We start from the raw sequence: 17,262 nt of genomic DNA, 5'->3' as shown, positions 1-17,262 counted from the left end.
TTTTGTTAAGCAGTAGATTTTAATTCCCCAGATGAGTTAATGCTAAAAATGCCTATACTGAAGTGCTTCTTTTAATCAATGTGGATTTACTCGATGTTCACACGAATGGCAGTTTCGACAAGTTGGTAAGCAATGCTGTTGTAAACATTAAAATAAACTAAATAAACAGTCATACCTTGTGCCTGTACTAATTGTGCACGAAATGAATACAAGCGTAACAAACACTTAATTTCATCCTGTCTCTTACCTTTCCGATTCACAAAGCAACCGTTTTTTGTTTTTCATATCTGTACGTACCCTTACTCTCACCCCCACAATAATGGCCTCAAGTTCTTTTTTTTTTTTTTCTGTGCACGATAAATAAAAGAATGTGTCCTTTTCACACAGCGCTTCTACACTCAAGATGCCCAAACCTGCTTAATTGCCCTATAAAACCCACAAGCTTGCCCAACATGCCAATTACCTTCTAGTATGAAAACAAATGCCATCTACACATATCATTGAGTGTTTACACATGATCTATAGGTAGGATCTTTTAAGGTTTCCAACTTACCTCTGCGGTACAAGACTGCAGCGATGATAGGTGAAGTGTAGACACCTATAGACCATGCCAGTGAAAGCTGTGAAACATAAAAAAAACAACAAAGATTTGTGCATGCCTTTCAAGTCTGAAAAAAATTCATTCTACATATGGTCGTGACTGTTTTCCCTGGTTAGCGTGCTGACTTGCATCACTTGAAGCAGACATGGCTGGGATGAGTTAAGTAAAGCTGAGGCTTAAATAATCAGACTAAAAAATTCTCGTAACTGTAAACTTTTCCATCGCTTACATTTGGGTGTTGGTACATGCATTTTTTGGACTGTTGAAAACAGGTGCAGAGAGCAGGTGTTCATGTACGCTCACAACAGACTAGCACAGATTGTGATGGCACCACCCAGGGAGCTCTCACTGAAACATCTATAACAAGCATCCCATTGAAGCAGCACACAGCTGACAGCTATTTCATTAGCTCAGCCATAAAGCGACAGATGCTCAAAGACGATGTCTATCATAGTAGTAATTGTATGACATAAGAAGACTCCCCCCTGTAAAAGCTTGCAAGTGAGCACAGTTTTGTACAAAGTAAGGATTAATGAAATTTGATGACTGATTAACAAACAAGTATGCTGATGCAAATTCATACAGGTTGAAATGTGAAAAGATGCATGTGGGTTAAACACACATACAGACATGCCAAACGTACAAAAATGCTAATACAGAAGCAAAGGTGCATGTGCACTGCATGGGCATGTGCAGGGCAAGGCAAACAAAAAAATGAAGGATTAAGCAAACAGGTTATAGAAAAAATCCATGCATATTTCAAACACTAACATAATCTGCATGACAATGACCATAGTAATGACCGTCAAAAACAGAAAAGCATTCCTGAAGTATTGGTGCACACCCAGAATGGTGAAACAATACAACATGGCATACAATGTATTACACATGGCAGCTGACAAGAACACTTCGGCATATGGCTTGTGAGGCATACAGCCCCAAATTTAGGCCCTTGCAAAGGCAGTGAATCAGGACTGCTCTTGCAAGGGCCTAAAGTAGCAAAGTACAGCCATTGCTGCCTCTAAGGCAAACTAACATTTTTATTTTGCTAGTAAAAGTTGTCTTAAAGATTTGACTTCTGAACTACTCAGAGATCTTTTACCACCTAAAAGTTCATTACCAAAGACACGCTGTGAAGTTATACTACGAGATTTACTTGTGTTCAATGAGTTTAAAAATGCACAATGACAACTGTCTTGGTACAGTTAGGTAAAGTAAAATTCTAGTAACTACAGTCAGTGATAAGAAACACCGTGCCACAGGATGCACTTATTACTGCAGGCAAAAGTGAAACTACCATCAGCTTAGCATGAACTCTGGGCTTCGTGAATGTGCAACAGTCAAAGAAGTTGCGTCGTGAATTGTCTCCAAGTTGAGTGCTCTTAACAAATGGCAATGCCATAACTCAGTTCTGTGTTACAATGTAAATCTTGGAATGTTCTGCAATGTGCTGCTGATAGGTCATGAGAACAAACAGAACTTATTCAGACTCACTCACAAGAACATTTACTGGTGAAAATAAGTTATACTTTGATTTTACTTGCAATAATGAGTTACACTGAGTGTTTACACAGGTTTATGAACCCTCTTGCATGTCATATGCACCTATGAGATGTATGATGCCACAAAATTTTACTTGCAATAGCAAGTTGTACTTGGCTTTTTCAATGGTTCGTGTAATCTTGTCTGAAGCCTCCTTTGTGTCGTGTTATCATGTACACAAAACAGGAGGAAAACGACGTAAAGGTGCGCATAAAAATCTCAAGAGATAACAGCTGTAATACCACAATACCATGCCGCAAACATACATGACTAGAAGTGCTGTGCCTCACTAGTGCAAGTTCGTCAACGCGCACCTGAAGTGGCGATTGATGAACAAGAGCACATGTCAGCAACACTGTAAGGGAGGCCTGAACTTACAATACAAGTCCGTTCAGTCACAGTTTAATGTGCGAGTCTCAGTGAGCCCTAAACTAAATACAAATGGCTCTAAGTCACTCAGCAGGGCTCACACAGACTCAAACTCAACAGAAATCAGACTCTGTCGAACTTGCTCAGACTTGGACATGAAAGACACTGGCAGGCTCACTCAAGAATCGCGAAAGCTCAAGGACTCATAATCCCTTGGGCACACTCATGGAATTGCTGACTCACTCACACACATGGAAACATGAACTCAGGCTCACTGGGACTCGCGGACATAGGCCAGTGAACTGAACTCATGAGTCGACTAACTCAAAACTCACTTGGAGCCCCCTGTGAGTGAGTGTGCCTCAGTAAGTCCAAGTGCGAGTATGAGCGAGTCTGAATGATTCCTACAGGGTTTGAGTCTCCGGTAAACACGAGTCTGAGTGAGTTCAAGTGAAATGAATCGGAGCTTGTGTGACTCTCTCCAAGTTCAAGCAAGCCTAAATCACGTGTCTGTCTAATTGTTTTTAAGGGTCCACAAGAATATGTGCAAAAATAAGTTTTGATTACTTCAAGAGAATTTGACTCTATCCACGGCAGGCTCTACTGAATGCAGTAAGCCTATGTGAGGAATGCGAATTAAGGACTTCTGTTTATTAAATGAAACTTTGCAGACATAAGGTGCCAGGTTATCAAGTAGACTGTGCAAGCATTTGGGTGCATAAACACCATTCACCAAACCAATTAGAAACATTATTGAAACAATATCCAATATTTACAGTGCATAACACTGTGCCCCTCTACGTCAACTGATCCCGACCCATGCATGTGTATGCGCACACACACACAAACAAATCAGTTAAAACCTTGGCACTAGATTAATTGTGACTTCATTACACACATCTCTCTCTTAATCATGAAATACCCTTACCATGAGATGGTGATTATAAGTCCAAGCGAGTTGCAAGCCAGAAAGTCTGAGTCAGTCAAGTCGCGAGCCTGAGTGACTGCATGATCATAGGTCATCAAAATGGGCAGAACTCCCTCAGACTTGGCGAAGCTTGCTTTGACTGTTAAGGTCACGCCCAGACAGGCTCACTCACCAAAATTAGAGACAGATAGGTTCAGTCCACCTCACGGGCTCATAACAAATATAGTGTCGCACAACAATTTTAGTGTCACTTTGAGTGAGTGCACTTTGCCATTAGTGTCATGTACACCCGTGAGCAAAAGGATACGGACCAGGGGTTGCGCGATAAAGCCAATTTTTTCATCTGCCTGTGAACGCAACTTGAAATTGAGGACTGCAGTCCAAACTTGGCATTGCGAACTTTTCAGTGTGCGCGTCAATTCCAGCTTATGCTTATTAATTACGAAGAAATTCACTTTTTTCGGCTACCCTATGGTCCATGTACTTTTGCTGCAGAACGCACTAACCAGTGAATTCCTTCGATGAGCTCACTTCACTGCATCAAAGCCTCAAGCAGTGCTTCAAAATAATGCTCAATACAGAGTCTGCAATAAATTTAGAACCCTTTCTGCAATTTCAATTAGAACCCTTTTTGCAATTTCAAATGTTATATGCGTGCTCATGCTATCTGCGATGGAAACCACTATTTTCATCTGCACGCCCTTAATGTGATGCTTTCTTGGCTCGCGACAATTATATTAACACAGTTGCAAAGAATTACTCTACTTGAACTAAAATTTATCCTAGCTACTGTTTAGCAATATCACAGTGTTATTTTGCAGACATTGCATGAAATAAGAAGCAGAATGCAATGCTTCGACATCACCATCAATAAGAAATGACACTTAACTATATATCAGCATGCCACTAATGTGACACTGTGTGACAAAGTGCACTTGCTCAAAGCAACACTAAATTTGTATGTGTAACTGGTCAGGGTGTCTACCAAGTTGACATTTTCAGATTCCCTGAGTTTTCCAGGTTTTCCCTGAGTGATTTTGCTAAATTCCCTGAGTGAAACGGAACTTTCTTTTACATCAAGATGGGCTGACACCATGTTGCCTGATGCTGTCACTCTTTAGTAAGCATGTTAAAAAAAATGCGAAGCATCAATTGCGATAGCAAATTAGTAGAGAGCTATACGGAGTAAGGATAGTAGTTTTATCGATCAGCTGTATAAACTTAGACATGCAGCAGCATCAGCAATGCGCCGAACTGTTGTCGACGCCGTCGGCGTTTTGCCCGCGTTCGCACCGAACGCGCACGGCGCTGGTGACTGTTGCCTGTGCCTCTGGGGGCGGCTCGGAAGTTTTCGACATCAGAACGGGACACTCGTCGAGCAGCGTCCGGAGTCTTTACCACCTTCTCGCCTCACCATATTTTTATATAAATACGCATTTGGTGGCGCAGCTAAACGTCGCCCCCCCCCCTCCCTCCCTCCATTACCGCAACTTTCGTTCCCTTTCAATTAAATTACAGCTAATTTAGGGACGGGCGAATAGTGGATTTGAGGTTCGAAGCAAGTAGTGATTTGGTCAAATAATTTCGAATCGAATAGTTTGAACAGTATATATCACATATTACAGTAAAACCTAGTTAATTCGAACTTCACGGGATTGAAAAAAAAAATGTCCGAATTATCAGGATATGCAGAAAACAATAAGCAAATGCTTACTACGACAGCACGATTTTATTAGTATAATGGATGAGCAAATCCTTTCGCTATTTAGCACAAAAGCAGTGCGGAAGCTGCAATTCTCGTCATCTCGTGACTGATTGGCTCTCGCAGCGGCGATTGAAGCCTCGCGACTTCCTTCGCAGCACGGCTGCGGCGCGCGCCATCATTTGCGACACGCTTTGCACTACCGCGCGCACATCCCGATAATTTTTTCGCCAGTAAGCTCAACGCCAACGGATCGCACGTCCATCGTAATGTAGCCGGTGCGCTTCATCCTCGACAGCTTTGCCCCGAGTCAAACCGAAACAACTGCTTGTCGCAACCGCGGCCGCTATCGACACGATTATGAACGGCGACTTTGCGGTGCTTAAGGGAATGGCCACGAATAGCGGCAAAAACGCCCGCTTCATGCCGCGAGCGGCAACGCATCATGACGCGCGCGGCAAAAGCGGCAGGAATCGGGGGTGTTATGCCACGTACACACTAGCGGAAAAACGCGCGCGGCACGCCGCCGGCGGCAAGACGCGCGCCGCGAAAGCAGCCGCGAAACGGGTTTTTCTTGCCGCGGCAGGGATCGCCCCTGGACCGATTTCTTGCGGTTTGCCGCGTGCCGCGAATGAAGGAGACCAATGAGAGCGGCCCGCTTCCGTGACGTGCGCGCGGGAAACTGGTACCATGCGGACCCGCCCGACCACTTGTTTCTCGTTTCGCACTATCACCTGCACGCGTGAGCTCCCGGATAGTTCGAGAAGGGGAGAGGAGTCTAGTCTGTCACGTAATTGCCGCAGCGGCGCGCCGCCGGTTGGTGTGGCCGCCCTGCCGCTGCTGCGATTTGCCGCCGGCGGTGCGCCGCGCGCGTTTTGCCGCTAGTGTGTACGTGCCATTATGCCACGTACACACTAGCGGAAAAAACGCGCGCGGCGCGCCGCCGGCGGCAAGACGCGCGCCGCGAAAGCAGCCGCGAAACGGGTTTTTGTTGCCGCGGCAGGGATCGCTCCTGGACCGATTTTTTGCGGTTTGCCGCGTGCCGCGGATGAAGGAGACCAATGAGAGCGGCCCGCTTCCGTGACGTGCGCGCGGGAAACTGGTGCCATGCGGACCCGCCCGACCGCTTGTTTCTCGTTTCGCACTATCATCTGCACGCGTGAGCTCCCGGATAGTTCGAGAAGGGGAGAGGAGCCTAGTCTGTCACGTGTTGCCGCAGCGGCGCGCCGCCGGTTGGTGTGGCCGCCCTGCCGCTGCTGCGTTTTGCCGCCGGCGGCGCGCCGCGCGCGTTTTGCCGCTAGTGTGTACGTGCCATTACGGCTTGCCAAGGGTGCCGAGAGCGACGAGGGTGACGTCACGGAGCCAATGGCAACCGGACCTCCGCCGCGCCGCGCCGGGTTATCAATCGACGATTGTCGTCTCTCGCGGTTCTATACAGGGATTTCTGGGCGCTGTCCGATCGCACCCTTTTCGCTCACGGTGAATCCGCGTTCCGAGAGCGCGCGAGATCATATCGCGCTGCCGCGCGGCGAGACGCGATTGCCACGGTGGACTTCGCGGTAAGGCGCTGACGCACGGCAACTTGCCGCTAGTGTGACCGTACCCGGCCGACGCACGCACCGAGTCAGAACGAAACTACCGTTCACTGCAACAACTTCAGACGAAATCGCGGTCGCTATCTATGCAATCATGGATGGCCACTACGCAGCTCTTTAGGCACGCGGCCGACGTGCGTATTGAGTCAAAACGAAACTAAACGAAACCGCTGCGAAAGAAACCGCGGCAGCTATCGACGCGATGATGGGTGGCGACTATGAAATCCCGCGGCCAACGCGTTGTTATGCGCGGCGGTAAACGCAATAAAGGCACAAATAGGCACGAAGCGTTCCGTCGTTGCTGTCATTCACGTACGATTTCCGCTGCTGACTATGGCTATGCTGACTCCGCCGCTTCGTTTCGGTTGTGCGCTAGCGCCGTTTCTGCTCTTCTGCGTCGCACATTTCAGGCTCTTTAATGCAAAAACATATAGCCTTCGAGATTTATGGTTGATGTATGTCAGCCATGACGTGAAGCATAGCCTCCGAGATGTGCACCGACCGTCCGCGGCTTTTGGCTGCCTATTCGGGACCGCTGAATAATTCGAAAATATTGAATCCATGAATTCGAATCGAAGCGAATAACGAACATAGAATTATTCAATGAAATATTCGACAATACCCTATATTCGCCCATCCCTACAGTAATTTTCCCTGATAGATGCACAAATTCCCTGAGTTTTCCCTGAGTTTTTCCAGAATATTCAAAATCCCTGAGAATTCCCTGTTTTCCCGGTTGGTAGACACCCTGCTGGTGCATTATACTGAATTTGGCTCACTCAGATTGATTCATGGAGTGATGGGTCCACACTCAATGGTGCTTACAAAATCATGGACCCCCACAGGCTGGCTCATAGAGACATGGGCTCGAACTCACGGAATCACAAACTTACTCACGTTACTCAGATTCACAGACTCTCATCACCAAGTCACAGTACAGAGGTTCACAGGAAGATGGAGATTTGAAGTGATCAACAGTGGTTGAATAAAGAATGTCTCTGGAGTTCCACACTCAATGCCGATTTATTTTTCTATATTTAATATTTTACTGCTTATTTTTAAACTGTCCAAAGTCGATATTTTCTTACTTCCTGTTTTCTTGGAAAACTAAGCCCCCCGAATTGACAATGCCTGCTTACACAGAAGATTCTTTTAGATATTTATAACCCCTATTGGAAGAACCAACAGCACAACTATCCTCCGCCCACCCCATTCCCTCACTATCACAACACTCCCCCCTTTTCAAACATTACATCATGCCTAACTTTACCCCCTTATTCTCCGCCCCCATTGGAGGTAGAGGAGTGTGAGCTATATAAGCACCGTCAAGGAAACCAGTTGATGCCCTAATGAAGACGCATCCTCTTGTCGTAAATGTTGGCACCACCGACATACCTAGTTCAACTATTGTTGATTAGCTCATGGTAAGGGTTCTTGCTCAATTAAACTAACATAGTATGTATTGGTTGTAGAGGGCTACAATTAGTGGGTTGCATTGGCCAACTACAGGTGCCCAACAGATTTTTCTCCCTTTCTCTCGGTGTTATGCCCACCGGCTGCACTTGCATGGTCAGTATAGGTAGGTGGGCAAGTATAGTGAACAGTATTTGTGAACCAAAGTGCTTACGCAGTTTACTGCATCACCTGGCACTTTACATCTCAAATTTGATCTAAAAATTTGGAGGACACTTAAGCTTTGCCTTTAAGAGTGGAACACGATAGCATTCAAAGATCCCTGAATGCTTGTCAGGCTTCCCGGCAACTGAAACTTTCTTTTTTCTCCACCTTCGCCGAACTCTGCATACTGCTCCCGTTTTATGCTGCCAAGGAGGCGAGCGCCATCTGGATGTTGTTTCTGCAAGTAACCTACCCAGGCGTGCCACTGTATGAATGGTAGAAATGCTGGAAAAGGGGTTTGTGTTGGAGTTTCCTTTTAACGGAATTATGTTTTCTCGTATATTCAAATTACAATCCGACGCATCATGTCTGTAGGTTGTGTTTAAGTCGTAATTTACGGTTTTTCTGATGGATTTTACTTTGACAAATTCAATTAGTTCACTAACGCCTTTGCGCCATGTGTAAGGCCTGCGTTGGGGTGGTTCGGGATGATTTTCTCCGCCACAGACGCCGGCACCTACGCCGACACTGGCTTTTCTGCGACACGGGGCCCTTAACGCTGTCGCATTAATAGACACAAGTCCTTCATTCACCTGTACTCACCCAGGCTTATCGGTTACAGCAGACCCTGCTTGTGAACATAAATGAGTCATATTCACTCAGGATCATGTGGAATCAGCCTTGCATGTAGTCTCAGTGATTTAAAACTAATTCAAATTACATGCGAGTCTGACTTGTACAAGCTCCAATTCATTGGTAGTTACTCAGACATACAGATGGCTCAGTCTGAGCCAGGCTGTCTAGTGATGAGCAACCTAAGTTGTCTACCTAAGGGTAGACAACCCAACTACTGAAATTGCACCTGATGATAAGAGAGTTACTGGTTCATCTTTATAATTTTATCATTAATTGGTGCTCAACAAAAATGATTATCCTTAACAGGCTTTGTGCATTTCATTCTCCCAATCTTAGATGAGAAATGCCAATGCATGCCGAATTGTTTCGCTAAGAATAATAACGTAACTGACGGCACTGTCACTCTCAAACATTCTGAATGCATGAGTGTACTGCAGTCACCAGCTCCAGAGAGCACTGGCCATGGTTATCTGTTATAGCCATTGGCCAGCATGTGGCACTTGTTGACAGCAGGTGTAATTACTCTTTCTGCCAGCAGCAATGTAGTCGCAGCAGTTATATCCCCTGTCGCCAATTGTCACATGCAAGCTCACAATGATGCCTTGGACCCAGCAGCCAATGCTCTGCAACACTTGCAATCACAGGAGCCACACACTGTGCATTCAGGTTAGCTGTGATGGCAGCAGCACAGATATTTTATAACCTTGTTACATCAAAGCATTGAGTGCTTAGAGCATGTACCTTGTGTCACAGATAAAACATTAACATTCAGATGACACTATATTTAGCCACTGGCTTTATGTGGAAAACAACCCCCCCACCCCCTACCAAAGAGACACACAGATCTTCAAAAACACTACAAAAATAATATTTGCTATGAGAAAGAAACAGTGCAAGCCGGGAAAAAAAATGCAAGCAAATACAACATGGCACGCTTGGCTCAGCACTTCAAAATAAGTACCCTAAAAGAAACACTGTACAGTGAACCATACTCTAGCCATGCAACAATGATCCCACAATGCTACACCAACAACTATAATGCATCTTGCAGAAAAATTAAATCCTGCAAAAATACTGATGCTGTTCCCACCATATAATTGTACACATGACAGCAAATAAAATGAACAAATAGATAGAAGACAGGCATGCATCCAGAGCAGGAAAAGGGGGTACACATAGACATTAAAGCAGTTGCTTAAAAGGATAAAAATAAGTTGGATGCAAAACCAGGCAGTAACAAAAACAAAAAACACAGGCAGAGCACAAAGACATAACACACTTCAAACAAGGGAAGTAGAAAAGCACACCAAGCAACACTAGTAAGCGATGCAGGTGGCCAACACTTACTGCAAAACTTACGGATCGTATTATATTATCGCTGTACCCTTCAACTCCATTTGGCTCATAGCTGCGGCCCTATTAGAAAGAAACATACAAAAATGCATTTGAATCACACTAGACCAACAGCTGCGCAGACCAATGCGAGTAGAGAGTTTATTTTTCTTCTTAAATTGCCTGTAACATTTCAAACAATGAATATGCAAATTACATAGGGGAAAAATGTTTTTTGAATTTTATGGTTTTTACTACTGCTATCCATAACACAATCTGCACTTCTATCAAAATGCTCAAGCATAAAGAGCACGACAGACAACGCACAAAATATAAACATGCTGTAAGAATTCTGCAATTAAACACTCACTTATTACACTTAAGACAAGTACAATAAAAACAGCTTCCATTATATAGAAAGAAAAAATAATAAGTTAACTGAAGGGTACATAACTTTCTTGGCACACAGCAAAAATGCAATGAATCTATAAAATTATGGCATACAGGTTACTACTACACATTTATTTTAGGTCCATATTTATTCAATACATCAATAACATAAGCCACCAAATTTTACACAACTAAAAACTCTAGCAAGAGACCTTTCCGTGTCTTAAACATTAAAAGCACAAAGCCGAGCTAGAGTGACAGATTTTAACATTTGTTCTATTCCAGTCACTGAGAAAGTCGCATGTGAAGACGGCACACATACTTAAAACAGCAGAATGCCCAAAATTATGCACGCATCGATGGAGCCCGGATATCATGTGCTACACCCGTGACCTCTGAGGTGACCTCTGACCTCTGCTTGGCACACTACCATCTTTGTGAGTCAGAGGTTGGTACAGATGAGCACAACACACCCACAAATAGCATTAACAGAGAAATGTGAAAAGAGAAGAATCAATGACTACTTCCACATAAAATATTAATATTGGCCAAACTGCATTTTATTTCCAGTCAAAATGCAATTTTGTATAATCAGTGATTACCTGCTATTTACCAAATATAATGAGGACATGTCACGCATGCGGTTTCCTTATCTTCATAGTGGTGCCAATCCTATTCTACGCAATTTTGCACTAATTAAAACTTATCAGTAAATGTGATGCTGAGGACATTTTGAAGCACTAACCTACCACATTAGTTTCATATAATTGCATTTAGTGACCCCTTAAAAACTTGTTTCAATTAATTTAAAGTTGGTTCATGGTCCACATGACAATGTTCCATAATAGCATGTGCTCCTTATTTGTTATTCCTAGAATGTAAAGAGCCAGTGTGGTGCCAGAAAGAGCAGTGCTGCCGCAACATTCTAAAGGCAACAAACAAGCTTTACGTGAGCAGCACATTTCATAAATGCGGTTCATTTATACATCCTATGAGTGCTATTTTAAGAACAAACAGGTAATAGCAGCATGTTGCCTTTCTGCACTGCAACGGATGGTGACTATAAGGCAGTATTGCATCCCATCCACTGGGGCTGAAATATTTTATTCTGACTGGTGCAATCTCAAAGTAGTAAGTGTCTGAAAAGAGGTGCTTTTCAGCATTTTTCAGTTAAATCTGAAGCGTCCAAAAGATGCCAACTTGTAAATGAATTCACTTACAGACAAAAGAAGATTTTACTTTACATTTACATCTCAAGTGGGTTTTATGAGGAATAAGCAAGATTTTTAAAAATTTTAATTCAGAAATGCCTCTAAAAACATACAATTGCTGCTGAAGAACCAAGGAACGTACTCAAATCTCCAAAGCAGGAAGAAGGTGGGAATACGTCTCGGCCACTCTAGGAAACCACTTCTGGATGGCCAAGTTTGGGTCCCCATAGCCACATTATGTTGCAGTGAACTACTGTCATGTTCTCAATTATAACTGAGTAAAAAAGGCAGTCAGGCCGAGGATGTTATAACATCAATGAAGGTTGTTTGAAGGGCTTTTCTTACAAAAGCAGTCTAATGGTACAAGACTTACGCTACAAATAATAATAATGAGGCCTACCAGTTGCACCTCAGCTATAAGGAACTAATAGTGGAACACTGCAGATTACTTTGGCAGCCTAGGGTTGTTCTTTCTTTTTTTTATGCCCTGAATGTCACTTCACATGCATCCCCACATTTCGTCCTCATTGTAACGCAGCATTGTGACGGAGATGAACCAGATGCCTTGTGTGCAGCAGCAGGATGCCACAACTGCTGAATCATCATAGTTTAAATTAAATTCTATGGTTTTAAGTGCCCAAATCCAAGATCTGATCACGAGGCACGACATAGTGGAGATTAACTTTTGCCTCAGGACATGGTGGGGATTAACTTTAGCCTCAGGATTAACTTTTGACCACCCGGGTTTCTTTAACAAGCACCTAAATCTAAGTACATGAGCATTTTTTAAAATTTCACTAACATCGACATGCACCCACCACAGCTGGGATATCCAGCATCAAACCAGAGATCTCAAGCTTCACAGCACAATGCGATAGCCACTAAACTATGACGGCAGTTACTCTGCTACAAAGTGAAAAACTGAGTTCAGGTATTGAAATTAGCACCTGTCCTGGACCACTTCTTTTTATTCAAATGCTAGATTTCTCATACAATTTTTTTAAACAGTGACAACCAATATCTTTCGAACATGAGCCCTAATTTCAGGATGAAAAGAAATTTCCCCAGAATACATTTAAATACAGTATTCTCTTGAATGTACAAAGCACACAACCCTCCTCGTATCAGAACAAGAAAGCCAGAAACATAATTTTGCATTAATGCAAACACCACACTTATTTTTGAACAATGGTTGTTCTGTTGCAGCAGTGGTGATGCAAAGTCACTGTCAGACTTTACCCAAGCTATCATGGCACATTCCTAGCGACCTAATTCAAACACAGGTGGTAAGGACCAAACATTGAAGGTTGTAAGGACGATGCATTAAGCTAACGATTTCAACCAGAAATCCACGGGACCACCCACAGAAAAAAATGAAAAGGCGCTTATGAAGTGTTTCGGTTAAATATGACGGAGGCTGTACCTATCGGTAGTGCTGCACCACAACTAGACTCAACGGAACAGAAAGGCTACTGTTACGGGAAATTAAAGAAGCAGTTGCAACAGCTTCTTCAGCGAAGGCAGTGAATGGCTCCAAGTGGTTAATCTAGCCTACAACAGTACCTGTCATGTCCATAATTACTTTGAACTGTTTCATTTGTCATTTTGTCTACAAGAAAATTACTTGATCATGCTTTCTAATGTTGTCTTATTTACTATGAAAAAGGGGGACACTCTCAGACCTTTAGTCATCATGAGCTTGAAGAAAAGAAGTACTTAGATATGAGAAAAAATGGTATTGATATGCAGCATTATTCATGAGTGCCTCACCATCTACCTTCTAACAAAACTAGACACCACTCATCATATCTGCACATTAGAAATGGCTCTGTTGTCAACACTCCTCCAGTTAAATTACATGCAAAGGCATGGCAGGTATTAGTGCGAGCATGAACAAGCTGTGAATTAGGCATGACGTCCCCAACAGAAAAAAGGTTGAAATTAACAAAAAGCATCTGAATTGAAAATTGCTTCCTTGAATCAACGTCTTGCGTCTTGTTTGCATAATAAATAAAGCACACATTTTGCAGAACGCACAAACTAAATTTTTTCTTAATTGGTAGAAATATCCAGAAAAATTCAATAGCTATAGGAGAAAAAAGCCACTTTTCGGACTAATTTTTTTTTAAATACGAGATTTTTCACAGTTTGTAAGATATAAAAACCCCCCAAAAAACAAAGGGTCCTGTATATTGCAATGGTTTAGATTGTCCAAAATTTATATGATCATTCTTCCAGTTGTTCCCCAAGTATGTGATCATCTAATGACTCGTGTTATTACACACAATCATGTAATCATGTAATGACTACACAATCATGTGTAAGAAGCAGTTCGTGTGTGCGTGAGTGTTAATTACCACAGTACTAAGCACAGTACTATGTCTCAGCTACTCTGGCTGCACAATATTATCCCCACAGCTGAACTTCGTTATAATGAAATTGCACATAACATAAATGTGCACAAAACATACACAGTGATTTCAACGAAAAGGTATTCCTAAACGAGTCTATGAGAAAGAATTGCAAGCACGATGCCATGTATCGGCATCACAGGCGACTGATAAAACAGCAAAGGCATATGTCCACTTGCTACTCAGCTCACTTGAGTACGCCATCCAAACAGCGGGTGGACAATAAACGTTTCCGCTGTCCCCTTTGGTGGCTCCCTCGAATAGTTTCAACTCGCCTCTCTACTTTATTTTCAGTGCTAAAACAAACACAAGTTACAGTCCCTAGTGCAAGTCTTCCTTCGCATACTGTTCCCGAGTGTACATTATCTGCACAATGGCACTCCCAAGTCTTGAATCGAGGCTCATCGATATTTTTGACAACTACACATCCAGTATACTCTGCCACAAAAACACAGTAGCCTTTGCACTTTTGGGGCAGCCTATGCCGTCATTTTTAGCCCTTTTCCTTGAATTTGATCTTACATTAACATTTTAAATTTGTCCTGTCTAAATGAGTTTTCTGCTGTATATAACTGCATGTATCTATATCCAGTCTCTGGCTAAGGATCCACATAAAGAATGACAATTGTGAAAAAGAGTGCAAAACCAACAAACAGTTAAACTAACCTATGGGGCCAAAACTTGGAAATAAACTTGATTGTGCATTGAACAATGGAAAATGAAAAAATGTAATGTACGAGACAGGCAGCAGTACGGATTTGTAATTATATCTGGGTGGATGATATTCGAATTAAGAGTAACAGAAGGAAGTGGAATTTGGAATGTCATGAAAAGGACAGTAGTAGTGGTCTCACAAAAGTGGAGGTCAGAATGTCATGAAAAGCACATAACAGATCTATGAGATGGTCTCATAGCAACAGAATAGGTACCAAGAGAAGAACTCAGTCAAGGGCAGTTGAGTAATAGATGGAGTGATGGAAGAAATTTGTAGGCACAGGTCAAAACTGGGTGACACAGGAGCAATACCAATACTTATTTGCATTTATGTGGGTTTGCCCCAGGCACGCAGGGGCGCAAAAGGCAATACGGCCCTTGCCCCAGGGGCTTGCGGTCCCAGCATTACACTAAATACCAGTGGCGCACCGACGAGGGGGGGGGGGGGATTCAGGGGTTGTAACCCCCCCCCCCCCCTGAGGCCGACTTAACCCCTTTTGTTGAACTCCTTTTCTTTCCTTACGCATTTGAGTACTGCAACTAAGATGTAAGACGTGCAATCGTCTGCACACTCGCAAAAAGCACATTTTTTTTTACAATTTCCCGTGAAGAAATCGAAATTAGTGCTGTTTAGATGGTATTGGCAAACTGTCAACCCCCCCCCCCCCCCCTCCTGGCAGAGATCCTCGGTGCGCTACTGCTAAGTACCCTAGAAGTAGCTGGATATTTTAGGAAATTCTTTCACCCTACAGTGAATTTATATAGGCTAATGATGAAATGAAGCATTTATGCTCACCATTAGCCACAACACTTCAGCTGGGTTCAAACAGTATGTGATAGATACAGCACTAAATGACCCCATGAGGAAGTGTGTGTAAACTCTACTCTGTACTATCGCAGCATCAGTTCATGGACACTAAACAACATTTTCTAGTGCCTTGAAAGTAAGATTGGCACGTGCAGCCATTACACTATATGTAAATTTCACGCTGCACAGTCATATTTTGAATATGAACACATTAAAATGCACCTGTATGTGCACGCGTAGTTATGACACAACAAAAATCTGTTTCAACGCAGAAAGTGAGAGGCAGTAAGAATAAAATGCACTTCTTAAGGAGTTGTTTTTCTGTATAAGTTATCAGGCGATTAAAGACGAAACAAAAGCACCGTTCAAGGTTATATAGCCAGAGAAAAACACCGGAAGAAGGAAACAGTCAACTTTATAATTTATGCGGTGAAGGAACATCACAGAAACGTCACGTGTATGCACGCTCATTCACCCTTAACTATTCATTAACGTGTGCAGTTAAAAAAAATGCTACAACACTAATTCGACACTGGGCACCCAGTCCACGCATTTCAACACTCGGGACAAAAACACGGCGCAAGAGATTTGGCTTGATAAAAAGAAACGGGTTGGACAGGAGATTCTACCTAGATAAGTGAAAGCCGATACGTATACAGAAGCACAATCAGAGATTATGATCTGCCGCCTGACTCTGCAAGAGCAAAAATCTAAAAAGCATCAGCTAGAAATCGCATTCTAGAGAGAAATACATGTACACTATGTGAAGAGCAGTTCACACTCGTGACCCTGAATGAACCCCGAACGAGAAACTCGTTTCCTGGGAGCGTTTTTCTTATTCAGAAGATAAGGAAAACGGAGCGCCGCAATGATACAGCGACATTCGCCCCTAAAAGCTACAATTAAGTTTTTCCTTAACGTGTGAGGAAAAAAAATCACGGGCGCTTGCAAATCGCAGGTAGTTGCTGCATTACTGCAGTAGTTTCACAATTCCGTGATTATCATGCTCAGGTTGTGCGCCTTTAAATCAGTGCCATTTCAGACGAATATCCTAGCAAATAACTACGAGCCAAAGCGTTGTGGCTGCATGCAACATACAGAAAACCCTAAAACGACAATGAGAACGCCGAATGCGTTACCTCTGCGCTGTCAGGTAATTTTACAACATCATGCTTACCTCACGGTCTGCAGTTTTGTGAATCCTATAAAGACGAGGTCCATATATATACTTGAATATAAAGCTTCCAGTCATTCTCATAACTCAGTAGCATGTAACTCAAGACGAAACAAACCCACACAACACGACAACACCTCGACAAGGTGCACTCGGTGCACCTCGCACCTCGCTCTGACTTCTGCCTTTTCGGCAAGGCGACTTGGAGGAGCAGCACACACTTCAGTTCAGT

General features: G+C 43.2%; 1 protein-coding gene across 3 annotated transcripts in view; it reads right to left on the bottom strand.

Moving 5' to 3' along the window:
- The window catches only part of LOC119436629 (phosphatidylserine lipase ABHD16A-like), a 90,495-nt gene extending 73,264 nt beyond the window's left edge, over positions 1-17,231 (bottom strand). Inside the window, exons 1-3 of one of the 3 annotated variants that reach the window (XM_037703551.2) lie at positions 17,034-17,231; positions 10,338-10,406; positions 554-620 (exon numbers count right to left, since the gene is read on the bottom strand). In XM_037703551.2, the coding sequence (XP_037559479.1) occupies positions 554-620; positions 10,338-10,406; positions 17,034-17,114 (217 nt within the window). In that variant the 5' untranslated portion in view covers positions 17,115-17,231. The remainder of the gene's footprint in view (positions 1-553; positions 621-10,337; positions 10,407-17,033) is intronic. The other 2 variants (XM_037703549.2, XM_037703550.2) reach the window with 2 other exon arrangements.
- Positions 17,232-17,262: the final 31 nt, after the last annotated feature.

The sequence above is a fragment of the Dermacentor silvarum genome, chromosome 1 (assembly GCF_013339745.2).
Source record: "Dermacentor silvarum isolate Dsil-2018 chromosome 1, BIME_Dsil_1.4, whole genome shotgun sequence".
NCBI classification, from domain to species: Eukaryota; Metazoa; Arthropoda; class Arachnida; order Ixodida; family Ixodidae; genus Dermacentor; species Dermacentor silvarum.
This window is presented reverse-complemented; position numbering and strand designations above follow the sequence as displayed.